Source organism: Rutidosis leptorrhynchoides, chromosome 5, assembly GCF_046630445.1.
Source record: "Rutidosis leptorrhynchoides isolate AG116_Rl617_1_P2 chromosome 5, CSIRO_AGI_Rlap_v1, whole genome shotgun sequence".
NCBI lineage: Eukaryota > Viridiplantae > Streptophyta > Magnoliopsida > Asterales > Asteraceae > Rutidosis > Rutidosis leptorrhynchoides.
The window spans coordinates 115925226-115937607 of NC_092337.1; the positions used below are offsets into that span (position 1 = coordinate 115925226).

General features: G+C 33.3%; 1 protein-coding gene across 1 annotated transcript; it reads right to left on the reverse strand.

Moving 5' to 3' along the window:
* Window positions 1-889: 889 nt before the first annotated feature.
* Window positions 890-4456, reverse strand: LOC139847651 (protein root UVB sensitive 4). Its single transcript, XM_071837371.1, has 10 exons — window positions 3885-4456; window positions 3591-3737; window positions 3149-3295; window positions 2286-2348; window positions 2123-2199; window positions 1904-2009; window positions 1707-1809; window positions 1478-1626; window positions 1334-1396; window positions 890-1213 (listed from the first exon to the last, which is right to left on the reverse strand). Exons 1-10 carry the CDS (start codon window positions 4350-4352, stop codon window positions 1022-1024), a joined length of 1515 nt encoding a protein of 504 aa, XP_071693472.1. The 5' UTR covers window positions 4353-4456; the 3' UTR covers window positions 890-1021.
* Window positions 4457-12382: the final 7926 nt, after the last annotated feature.

The following is a 12382-nucleotide window of genomic DNA, read 5'->3' on the forward strand; positions in this document are numbered from 1 at the left end:
AAGGGTTAATTGTGATTAAACTTTTAGCTATACTTAAATTTTAAATGACAAGAAAAAGATTATATCATCGAATATAGAAAAAATTAATTGAAATACTCATTTGGACAAGTATCTATAATGAGCATAATTATTTATTTTTCACCCCACTTTAATCCATCAAACGATTAAATTATATTTGATTATCCACCTGATGGGTATAACTGTAATTTTAAGTAACATGATTTAGAGAGAAACAAATATCGACATATTATGTGGTATTGGATTTTGTTGTTATTGTTGTTACGGGACTCAAATTCTATCTTCATCGATTGGGCTAGAAGATCGCACTCCTTTTGGACCCAAATCCACATAATCTATTTATGTATACAAACACAAAAGCTCATTTAGGTACGCGAACATGTTTGAGCTCGATATAAGAAGCTCAGTTCATCTACTAAACAATCTTCAAAATATGTTCAAACTCCGAGTTCGTTTAAACTCGAGTCGAATTGAGTTTTTAACTAATCGAGTTCGAGTAACTCACGAGTACCTCAGCTCATTACACCTCTATCAATACATACCGAGAGCAAATAATTTGGCAATGTGTTCACGCAAACTTCAGTCTTTATGCGAGGAGGATTGCAACTGTTTTTTTTTTTTTCTTTTCAAAATCTGCCTCAATGGATGCGGTAGTAGAAAATTCAGTCATTACTATCAAAGCTAAATGACTATAAAAGCTATCTGACATCAATATTATGACATCAATATTATCAGAGTGCGCCTCTTCACGAGGGTGATTACATAAGAATATGCCCCATTCCCGCCGTAGAGAGAGACTTAAATAGCTATAGCATTGGCTTTTTCTGGAGTGTCCAACTCAATACCGAAAAATGAGAAAAAATTAGTTGACTTGAATTGAATCATTGCCTTTTACTGATTTATCGTATACAGCAAACAAAATTGTGCTTGTTAATCGACCAAAGTTGGACCTTAACGTATTGAAACTTTACAGGCTATTTCATGACTCCGTTAAGGAGTGATCTTAGTCGTCTATGAAACTAAACCTAGTCTGTTCGTCTGTACTCAGCAAAATATTTTTACAAATCCAACCTAATCTAACCATCTTCTCATTAACCAACAACATATCTTCCCTTGCAGATTGCTTGCACACATCAGCAAGTTCAAACCAGTCGGTGTTCGTCCCATACGTTAGCCGTTCACGGATGTAGCATGCCTGCAGCATGACAACAATAAATCCAAGTCAAAAATCATAAAATACACTAGTTTCCGGAAATTTCCATTTTCATTAAACTATATAAAAAATACATATTTGATATTCAACGAAATTTCAAACCTGTAAGAGACCCATGATGATGTCTTCAGTACTGGCTCCTTCACGTAAACAAAGAAGAATACCCTATGATATTATAACAAATATAAGATCTTGATGTTGTGACATCAAAAAAAATTTTAAAAAATAAAATAAAATTGCACGTACTTCCGTTTTTTGAAAGCCATGGAACGAGATCTCGGGGCATAGAAAATAAAGATCGTCTTCACTTAAAGATTCCATAGCCATCACCGAAGTCTTCGGTATTTCGTATTTGGGATTCAAGCAACCGATCCTTATTGGCCATTTTAGTCTATCTGGAAAACGAAAACCACACTTAAATTCAAAACCAACTTTATGTTACAACTAAAAAAAAAAAAAAAACAACAACAATAACCTTTGCTACGAAAGAAATTGATTCCTTCTTTATTACTAACTTCCGCTGGTGATGGGACATATTTCAACTGAATCCATGTATCTATAATTATCTCTAGTCGATCCTAAACATTAAACTATAAAATAATGAAATAATGAAATAATGGAATACTAAACAATGGTTTTAAGAATTTGAGAAGTGGAAATATTTGGACTAACCTTTGTTAACGTTTGCAAGTGGACGTGTTTTAAACTCTGATATATCCCATACAGATCAATGGCTGTGAAAATTGGGTATACGACGAAGGGGAAACCTGCTTGCAATCTTTTGCATAATCAAAGGGTTAGGTCAGGTCAAAATATGATAAAATCAAAAATTTACATAATCTTGTTATCATTAACATTAAAGGTCATAAAACTTGTCCAAGAAATACAAACCTTTGGTTATTTTTTAGCATAACATTTAAGGCCGCAGCCAGCATAAGACCAAGATTATCGAAGCAGACTGTTTGAATCTACAACACAAATAATATTAATATTAATTATAAATTATATTTAAACTTTAAAATAGAGAAAAAGTTCGATTTAAAGATGAACGAACCTGTGCCTTGGCAGAAACTTCACCGAGGTTATCTGCAACTGCGAAGCTTCGGTGGACAGCTGTCTACTAGTCCGGAAAGAAAGAAAACAAATAGTACATGCATGAACAACATGCAATAAATAATAAATAATAAAATTAATAATATATGGATGCCAAATAGATTAAACAATTAGCCAATGTATTTATACACACGGGAGAACACAGGGACATGTGTGCAAATACAAAAAATTTCACATTTTTCATATACTTAAATATATTAAGAAATTCATGTTAAATTAAATAACTTTATCAATCATGCTCTATCTTAGGTAGAAATATCAGTAATTTAAGCATTTTTTGGTACGGAAGGATAAAACAACCCTATAAGAACATTTAAGGTTGCAAAACTCGCTACTCGTGGAGTACTCGGTCGGGAATATTTTGAAATGAACTAGGCAACTCGGGGAGTACTCGGATGTTGACCAAGTTTGACTTTGACCGATATTGACAGATTTTTCAAGTAATCCAGAGTTTTGGCAGAGTTTTGACCAAGTTTCAACCGATTTTCCGAGTAATCCTGAGTTTTGGCCGACTTTGACTGAGCAATCAAAGCTCTACAAAAACCGAGTACTTTGCGAGTAATTATGAGTTATGCAACACTAAGAACATTTTAACCAAAAGTGTTTTCCACCTAAAGCACGTGTTTGATTTTAATTGGCTAAAATGCATGTACATAGATCTACCCATATAATATACTTATACATTCAATAACATAAGCAGGTACACCATAAATATTTTACATGGCTCTATCTTATATATGATCAATTTTGTTAAGGGAAAAATTTCAAAAACATACATTTGGAAGCAGAAATAAATAAACTTACACCAGTTGCAAGGTAACACGCGAGGCTGATCTGCTTAGCAATGTTGGCTATTGATGCAAGGAGTAAAAAGTATTGTGGGAAAACAGGAGTCATCAACTCAACTCCAATGCTTAAACTGAAAACAACGGATGTCGAGAACCTAACTCTCTTCCATTAAGACAAAAAAAAACATAGATTAGACATGCATACAAATCTTAAATGTAGATGTGCCAAATGGGTTGGATTGGGCCGACTTGAAACACTTCATGTCCAAAAATAAAAAATAAAATAACTTCCACTGAATTTGTACTAATCAGATTGAGCCATTTGCTAGTTAAAAAATCTGGCTTTTTTAATATCATTTGACCCATTTGAAAACAATTGCAGATATTACATAACCCACCTTATAAGTAAATGGGCGAAAATTGCCACACCTAATTGAAAGTTATTGAAATGCAATTACCTTGAGGTTTGTATCAAAAGCAGACGCTAAGCTAGCCGTGTAGATACACCTACTTAATCGTCCAAGACCATCTTTCAAAACCCAATTTAGTGCTGCTGCTGATGGAAGTGATTTAGCATATCCAATTCCAATTGCCCGAAACATCGCCTAAAAACCGCCATAAACAAACCTCATATGAATTCATTTTAGAGCCACAAATCAGTACTAAAAAACAATGGTAACTGCATAAAGACTCACATCTGCTATACAGACTCCAAATTCATAATTATGTGCAAGTATGGAATAATAATTTACCTGTGTAGCAAGAACCTGAAGAGCAGAACTGAACACTCTATGCAAAAACTTCCATTTCACATATTCCAAATAATTTTCATTAAATTTCCTGGGAAGCAAGAAATTTCTAACAACCAAATTACAATTTCTAAAAACCCTTTGAAACCCATCTCCCAAATCGTTTAAATTATCGAAAGCAAACGCCTTTTTATCAATAGCAACCAATTGCAAATTATTACCATCCCAAAAGTATCGAGAAACACCATCAGACTGTCGAATTACAACCGGAAGTAAAGTGGGTTTTGTAAGTTCATGTTCTTCTTCGTCAAATTTGAATTGGAACGATGTTTTTAATGAATTTGGGACTCTTTTAGAACAGGGGGTTTGCTTAATTGGAAGAAAGATTCGAACTTTACAGTGTTTTTCCCATTGTGAGTTCAAATTGTTGAAAGGGGAATTTGAGGTTGGTGTACATATGGTGGATTGCATGAGAGATTGAAGAAGAAATTCAGGATGTAATCTAGGGTTTAAGGAATTTTAATGAGTGGTTTTGGGGAATCTGTGGTTTTGGGGTAGTGAAATACTGACCTGTGGTGATGGTGATTTTCCAGTTACTCACTTCTTCCGGCATGTACCTACGTATTTATTTATAGTTTATAGTTACTATATGATGTGATTATTAAACTAATTCTTTTGTTAAAAATATTATGTCATTAATCTAAATAATTTTGAATTAAAATTAAATTTTATTAATTAATTATTACTATTAAATCTTATTAATAATTATTTTAATTATTAAAATTAAATAATTTTAAATTATTTTAATTAATTATTTTGAATTGAGTACGAGAATGTATAAAAGCTAGGTAGAAGGAAATCAATTCTAAATTTATATTTTAATTTACAATTTTAAAATAAAATGACAACCAATATTATCTCTTATGATTGGATGTGGATTGTTTAATATGCATTTTATGTGTTCGATGAAATGTTCAGCTGACGAGTTTCTTAGTCAGACTATGTGGTTCCACGGGTCATTAAACTAAATAACTTTAGCATTTACGTTCACTTAATACCTAAAATATATCATTAAACTGTTTCGTTTAAACAAATCCGTGGTTCCACGGGTCATTTCACTAGTTGTCTATTATTCCTTTTTGAATGTTCTAAATTAATTGTCTACTTTTATAAATTAAAAATAACAATGTGATAAAATTTCCGCCCTTACTTTATATGTAAGACAAAATGATATGTAAAAAATAAGGGGTAAGACTGGAAAATTAACAAAAAAGTATATGTGTCAGATACTTTTTCTTAAACTATGTGTTTTTTGTCGAGATAATAGATTTGGGATGAAGGGAGTAATTAACTATTACTGCGTTCACGTTATGCAATGCATCGGATATAGATTAAGTTAGGGCAAAGTATATAAAAAGGTAACTTATTTTCTCCGTTTTCTTATTTTAATTAATCTACTTCATTCGAATATAAAAAAAGTCTTTAAAAAGTTAATCATAAGAGGGGTGTCGTTAACTTTTGTTAACTTTCTCAGGTAAGTGTCAACTTTGCATAACATGTCAAGTCCTTTATCGACCAACATTTTCAACTCTCGATTTCGACGCAGAGTATACGAGGCGCAATTCCGACATGCGTTTCCGACTTCCATTTTCGACTTCCGTTTTCAACGCACGTTTTTTGAGGCGCGTTTTCGAAGCGCGTTTTGTTACCAGAGTTTTCGACCAGCTTTCTGAAGGCGCGTTTTCAACTCGCGATTTCGAGGCGCGTTTACGAGGCACCCCCATGCTTTTTGTTATGAACAAACCAACCCCGACAAAAGCCATTACAAGTCATTTCCAGACACACACAAAACTTACGACCCAAACTAATCCCTACTTCGAAACAAGTAGACCCCTCACAACTCAAAAAGGAATTCTATCAGGGGCGATTCTATTTACTACTATGTGGGGTCACGGGACACCACTAGTTCGAAAATTTTTAGTAGAAAATACTCTGTAAATTGTATATGACACCACTAATTTTAATTGTAGGACCCCATATATTTTTCGAAATTATATTTTTCCTTTGAATTGTATAGGACACCACCAAATGTAACTACTCAGACCCTATATATTTTCGAATTTTGTAGTTTTGTGAAGGTAAACAACCACTAAAATAGCATTTAAATATATTTAGTATTGAAAAAAATTTCGGGACCCCATTGGATTTTGATCCTGGAATCGCCACTGAATTCTATGAAGTGTGAATCTTATAGAACTATTTAACTTAATACCTATTGGAATTCAAACTAAAGTCCAACATCAGATTATTGAACGGGTTGATCAATGTATTTGGTCGAATATTCCATAGTATTTTGGAGTATGTGGGCAGGGTTAGAGCTTCTCTCACTGAAGAATTGGTTTGAAGTTGTCGGATATGAAGCATTCGACTGACGCTTTGGGTTTGGTTGACAATGGTACAACAAAGCAAGCGGGTTTTCTTCGGGGTGACCAATTAGGAATCTTTAGGTGATGGTAAAAGTGGATAATCTTGTAAGTCCTGGAACTTGAGCTTTCTAGAGGGAGTCGGGAACTCAGTGGGAGTTTGGTAACCGACAGAAGTACCGAGCTAGTGGGAGTTATGAAGACAGTTATGCGACGTGGGTCTCTAATCTTCACAAGTTTAGTGCGGAAAACACTAGGGTACTTGGATGCTGCAATATACCCTCGAATGACAAAGAGATTTGCAACTGACCATGGTATGAATCATATTCTTCTCGGTAAGCCGCAGTTTATTTCTTACTCGTACAGTGGGAGCGTGCTTGGGAATGAGAAGATGTTTTTTTGAAAAATTATAGCTATGAGGTGGGTCAGTGTACTAGCGTGAAAGCGGGAAAAATTCAAAGTTGTAGATTTCAAGGTTGTGATTGCGTTCTCACGGGAGCCTTGATGAATAGTCTATTAAGGCGTCTGTTGGGGTTTTTCAATTGTTGGGAAGGAAAATCATAGATAGAGGAAAATTTTGTACGAGTGATCGTTGACACGGGTTTGACGGGATTGGACGTGTCTTGAGCGATGGGTGAGGCGGTGTTGTCTCATGAAAGAATCATGTAATTGAAGTTTCACATACTTCAATTGAGCTTCTTGTGTAAGAAGATGGTGGTGCAAGAAACCGAGATGGACCATGTTAGTAACTGGAGATCGGGTTGAAGCTTAGTGGTTTTGGTGTCGAAAGACTTCCTTCCCTCTAGTGTGGAAGAGCGGCGTGACCCGAATGTTTGATTTTGGCGGTATCATAAGTCGTAGCGGAGAGGAGATCAGGAGTTGCTATGGGTGTGAAAAACATTGACAATTGAGGCAATTATTGGTTTCTAGTTCTCACAAGTAGTGTTAAAGACCTTGTATCGAAAGTCTACTCATCCGAAGTATGCGTTGAGTGTGTGTATCTCAAATGGAGTTTGGCGGTATAATGGTGGTTTGGATTTCTTGGATGGAATGGAGATTGATGTTCGGGTTTGTTCAAAATCTTCAAGTGGGAGTCTGTTGAGTAGTGAAGAGTTTGCTCAAAGTCTTCAAGTAGGAGATTATTGAAGGTGTGAAGAATTTGATCAAAGGAACAAGTTGAAGAAAGCTTGACTTGGTGAACAAGTCGTAGGGAGCTTGACTTGGTGAACAAGTCGTATGGAGCTTGACTTGGTGAACAAGTTTGGTGAACAAGTTGTAGGGAGCTTGACTTGGTGAACAAGTCTTATAGATCTTGTTGCCTTAATTAATTCTTCTAGTAAAAATTGGAGTATGGAGCAATTAATAGATATTATGGAATGTCTTTTGCTTGAAGGACAAGTTTAACTTGGTGGACAAGTTTAACTCTTCCTATAAATTGTAACTCCTAGCCTCATTGTAATGTGTACACAATAATATAAGAAAATCTCTGGTTTGCGCCCGTGGTGTAAACCCTACTCCGTGTTTTGGAATTGGGATATTGATAATGCTAAAAACGAACATATATTTCATAGCATTATTCCTCAAGAAAGACAAGCTTTTAGTTGCAATTGTTCTATTTACAAGTGATATTCGTTTAAATAATAAAAGGTGAAGACAAAAGACAGATTCGACGAATTGAAGACGCAAACGACCAAAAAGCTCAAAAGTACAAAAGACAATCAAAAAGGTTCCAATTATTGATAAGAAACGTCTCGAAATTACAAGAGTACAAGATTCAAAACGCAAAGTACAAAATATAAAATTGTACGCAAGGACGTTCGAAAATCCGGAACCGGGACCAGAGTCAACTCTTAACGCTCGACGCAACGGACTAAAAAGTACAAGTTAACTATGCATATAAATATAATATAATATATAATTAATTATATTAATTATATATATATTATATATATTATAAACCGTCGGTAAACAAAGAGCCAAACTCCTCTGAGCTGTAAAAGTAACCTCCGCGACTCGCGGAGTTTGAAGAGGTTTTCACCGCGAGTCGCGGAGCCCCAAAATTTGACTTTTTCTATAAAAGCAACCGAATTCTGATCGCAATTCATAATCTTTTTCTCTCTTCTCTCATATATACGTAAAATATATATATATATATAATTTATATTTTAATTTTAATTTTAATTTTAATTCTAATAATAAGGGCATGTTAGCGAATGTTGTAAGGGTGTAAGTCGAAATTCTGTCCGTGTAACGCTACGCTATTTTTAATCATTGTAAGTTATGTTCAACCTTTTTATATTAATGTCTCGTAGCTAAGTTATTATTATGCTTATTTAAAACGAAGTAATCATGATGTTGGGCTAATTACTAAAATTGGGTAATTGGGCTTTGTACCATAATTGGGGTTTGGACAAAAGAACGACACTTGTGGAAATTAGACTATGGGCTATTAATGGGCTTTATATTTGTTTAACTAAATGATAGTTTGTTAATGTTAATATAAAGATTTACAATTAGGCGTCCCTATAAATTACCATATACACTCGATCGGACACGATGGGCGGGGTATTTATATGTACGAATAATCGTTCATTTAACCGGACACGGGAATGGATTAATAGCCACTAGAATAATTAAAACAGGGGTGAAATTACATTCAAGGGTAATTGGTGTAATTGTTAACAAAGTAGTAAAACCTTGGTTTACACGCAGTCGATAACCTGGTGTATTCATTAAACAAAGTATTAAAACCTTGTTACAATTCGAATCCCCAATTAGTTGGAATATTTAACTTCGGGTATAATAATAATTTGACGAGGACACTCGCACTTTATATTTATGACTGATGGACTGTTATGGACAAAAACCAGACGGACAGATTAAATAATCCAGGACAAAGGACAATTAACCCATGGGCATAAAACTAAAATCAACACGTCAAACATCATGATTACGGAAGTTTAAATAAGCATAATTCTTTTATTTCATATTTAATTTCCTTTATTTTTAATTGCACTTCTAATTATCGCATTTTTATTTATTGTTATTTAATCGCACTTTTAATTATCGTACTTTTTAATTATCGCAAGTTTATTTTATCGCACTTTTATTATTCGCAATTTCATTATCGTTATTTACTTTAAGTTTTAATTTAAGTCTTTTATTTATTTAATATTTTACATTAGGTTTTAACTGCGACTAAAGTTTTAAAATCGACAAACCGGTCATTAAACGGTAAAAACCCCCCTTTATAATAATAATATTACTTATATATATATTTGTATTTTTATAAAAGTAAACTAATATAGCGTTAACCTTTGTTTAAAGATTTCCCTGTGGAACGAACCGGACTTACTAAAAACTACACTACTGTACGATTAGGTACACTGCCTATAAGTGTTGTAGCAAGGTTTAAGTATATCCATTCTATAAATAAATAAATATCTTGTGTAAAATTGTATCGTATTTAATAGTTTTTCCTAGTAAAATATAAACTATTTCATACCTTAGCTTTGACATCAAGTATTTTTGGCGCCGCTGCCGGGGACACTCTTAAACGCCGGAAGCGCAACGCTAATATAAAAAAAAAGAAGAAGATTTTTAGTTAGCTTTTATTAAAATTCGTTTTTGTAAAAATACGTTTTAATTATTCAAAAATATAAAAAGAAAAACAAAAATATAAGTATTTTTAAGATTTTGTTAAATATTTAAGTTTTATAAGTTTCTTTATTTTTAGTTTAGTTTATAAAAAATATAAGTTTTATTTTAATATCTTTTATTTATTTAAAAACAGAAAACAGAAATTAAAAAAAAATAAATAAATAAAGAAAAAACGCGTCGAATTTGAAACCTGTCAGCTGAAATTTGAAACCCCGCGACTCGCGGGGTTTGAAGCATTAAATACCGCAAGTCGCGGAGCTTCTCTGACACGCGAACAGGAAGCCCTAATTCAGCATTAATTACGGGTATTAATTAATTATTATTATTATTTAACCCTAATAATTATTATTATTATTATTAGTTTTATTTTAAGTTTTACTTTTTAATTAATTTGTATTTTTAGTTTAATTAATTTATTTAAATTGTAAAATTAGTAGTTTTATTAAATAAATAATATAAAAATAATATTTTTATAAAAATTGTAATTTTTACAACTTTTTGTATATTTTTATATTTTGTCCCTTTTTAATCGTTGTAGCATAACTTTTGTATTTTTAGCTCATATTTAATTTTAAACTTAGTTTTTGCTATAGTTATTTTTACTCCTAGATTTTTAGGCTTTGCCGTAGAATTCCTTAAGTGCTTTTTCTTTAGACTAAGATTTAGGTGCTTTAGAATTTTGCGACGCCTTTTTAAGTTTTAGTTTCTTTTTAAGTTATTTCCATTTGGGATTTAGTTTTTCTTGTAAGCTTTAATATTTTTAGACACCTTTTACTATGTATCAATTATCATTCCAATTAGTAATTTCAATTTGCTATTATAATTTTAAGTTAGTTGTAGTAATAAGGTTAGGTTAGTTAAGTATTTTTAAGTTTTGATAAGTTTCTTTTATTTTTTTTCGTCATTTTTTTCAACCATTTTTTCTTTTTCTACCTTTTGCGACGAACTCTTTTTCTCTCTTATTTCTCGCCATTCTAGTTTTTAGGACTTAGAATTTTTTCTACTTCTTATCTAAATTTCTTAAAATTACGAAAATTTATTTTAAGTGGTTAAATTAATAGACATCAAAATTTTCTGGTTCGTAGTAATAGTTGGATTTGTACGTGGACCGGGTTATTGGAGCCAAACAGTCCTCAATTATATTGAGACCAAACGAATCCTGCCCCTCTGCTGCATCTTTTGGCTATTCGAAACGTGGGCAAAATCAGAAAAGTCTATTGATTAGATAACTTATTATAATTTTTCTTTCATTTTTAAAACTAATAGGATATTCAGTGAATGCACCGAGCAAGACGTTCATCACATTTTGTACGTTCACCACCTGTAACTAGATCAAGACATTTAGCAAATATAAACGCCGTTGATTTTTCTTTAGAATCGTCATCCAGTCGACCAAGTACTTCAGTTCAAATTTCCGATAATCCATTTTTTGAACCCGACATCACAATTGAGAATCCGGAAAATATTCAGGAACGGTTCGTAGATCCTGAACCACTAAACTTTCCTCCGGAACCACTAATCATTCAAACAGAGATTGTTGAGGAACGAACCATTAAATCAGAATCATCTAGTGATACCGATTCAACAAATTCAATTATGGAGAATCTTGAACCTTTAAGTATGGAAGACCGAATGAGAGCTAAACGCACTGGCCAAGGTCACGCAATTACTCATCCAGACATTAATGCGCCAGATTATGAAATCAAAGGACAAATTCTACACATGGTGACTAATCAATGCCAATTTAGTGGTGCGCCGAAGGAAGATCCAAATGAACATCTACGTACCTTTAATAGGATCTGCACACTATTTAAAATCCGAGAAGTGGAGGATGAACAGATATATCTCATGTTATTTCCCTGGACTTTAAAGGGAGAAGCCAAAGATTGGTTGGAATCGTTACCTGAAGGGGCGATCGATACATGGGACGTTTTAGTTGACAAATTTCTTAAACAATTCTTTCCTGCATCTAAAGCCGTAAGACTTCAAGCAGAAATTGTTACGTTTACACAGAAACCAAATGAAACTCTATATGAGGCATGGACAAGATATGGAAAGTTGTTAAGAGGATGTCCGCAACATGGTTTAGACACCTGTCAAATAGTACAAATATTCTACCAAGGATGCGACATCACTACAAGAAAAGACATAGATATAGCAGCTGGTGGTTCTATTATGAAGAAAACCGAAACTGATGCTTACAAAATTATTGATAACACTGCTTCCCACTCACATGAGTGGCACCAAGAAAAAGATATCGTTAGATCATCTAAAGCAGCTAGAGCCGATTCTAGCCATGACTTAGATTCCATTTCCGCAAAGATAGATGCTGTGGAGAGACGAATGGAAAAGATGACTAAAGATATTCACTCAATACGAATTAGTTGTGAGCAGTGTGGAGGACCACATTTGACAAAA

Bases quoted from the DNA above. Each gene is read 5' to 3' on its own strand.
- LOC139847651 (XM_071837371.1), bottom strand. From the start codon at position 4,352: ATGCAATCCACCATATGTACACCAACCTCAAATTCCCCTTTCAACAAT. The intron at 3,296-3,590 runs GTAATTGCATTT...TCTTAATGGAAG, and splicing joins CTTTTGATACAAACCTCAAG to AGAGTTAGGTTCTCGACATC. The intron at 2,349-3,148 runs GTAAGTTTATTT...CCGGACTAGTAG, and splicing joins CGTGTTACCTTGCAACTGGT to ACAGCTGTCCACCGAAGCTT.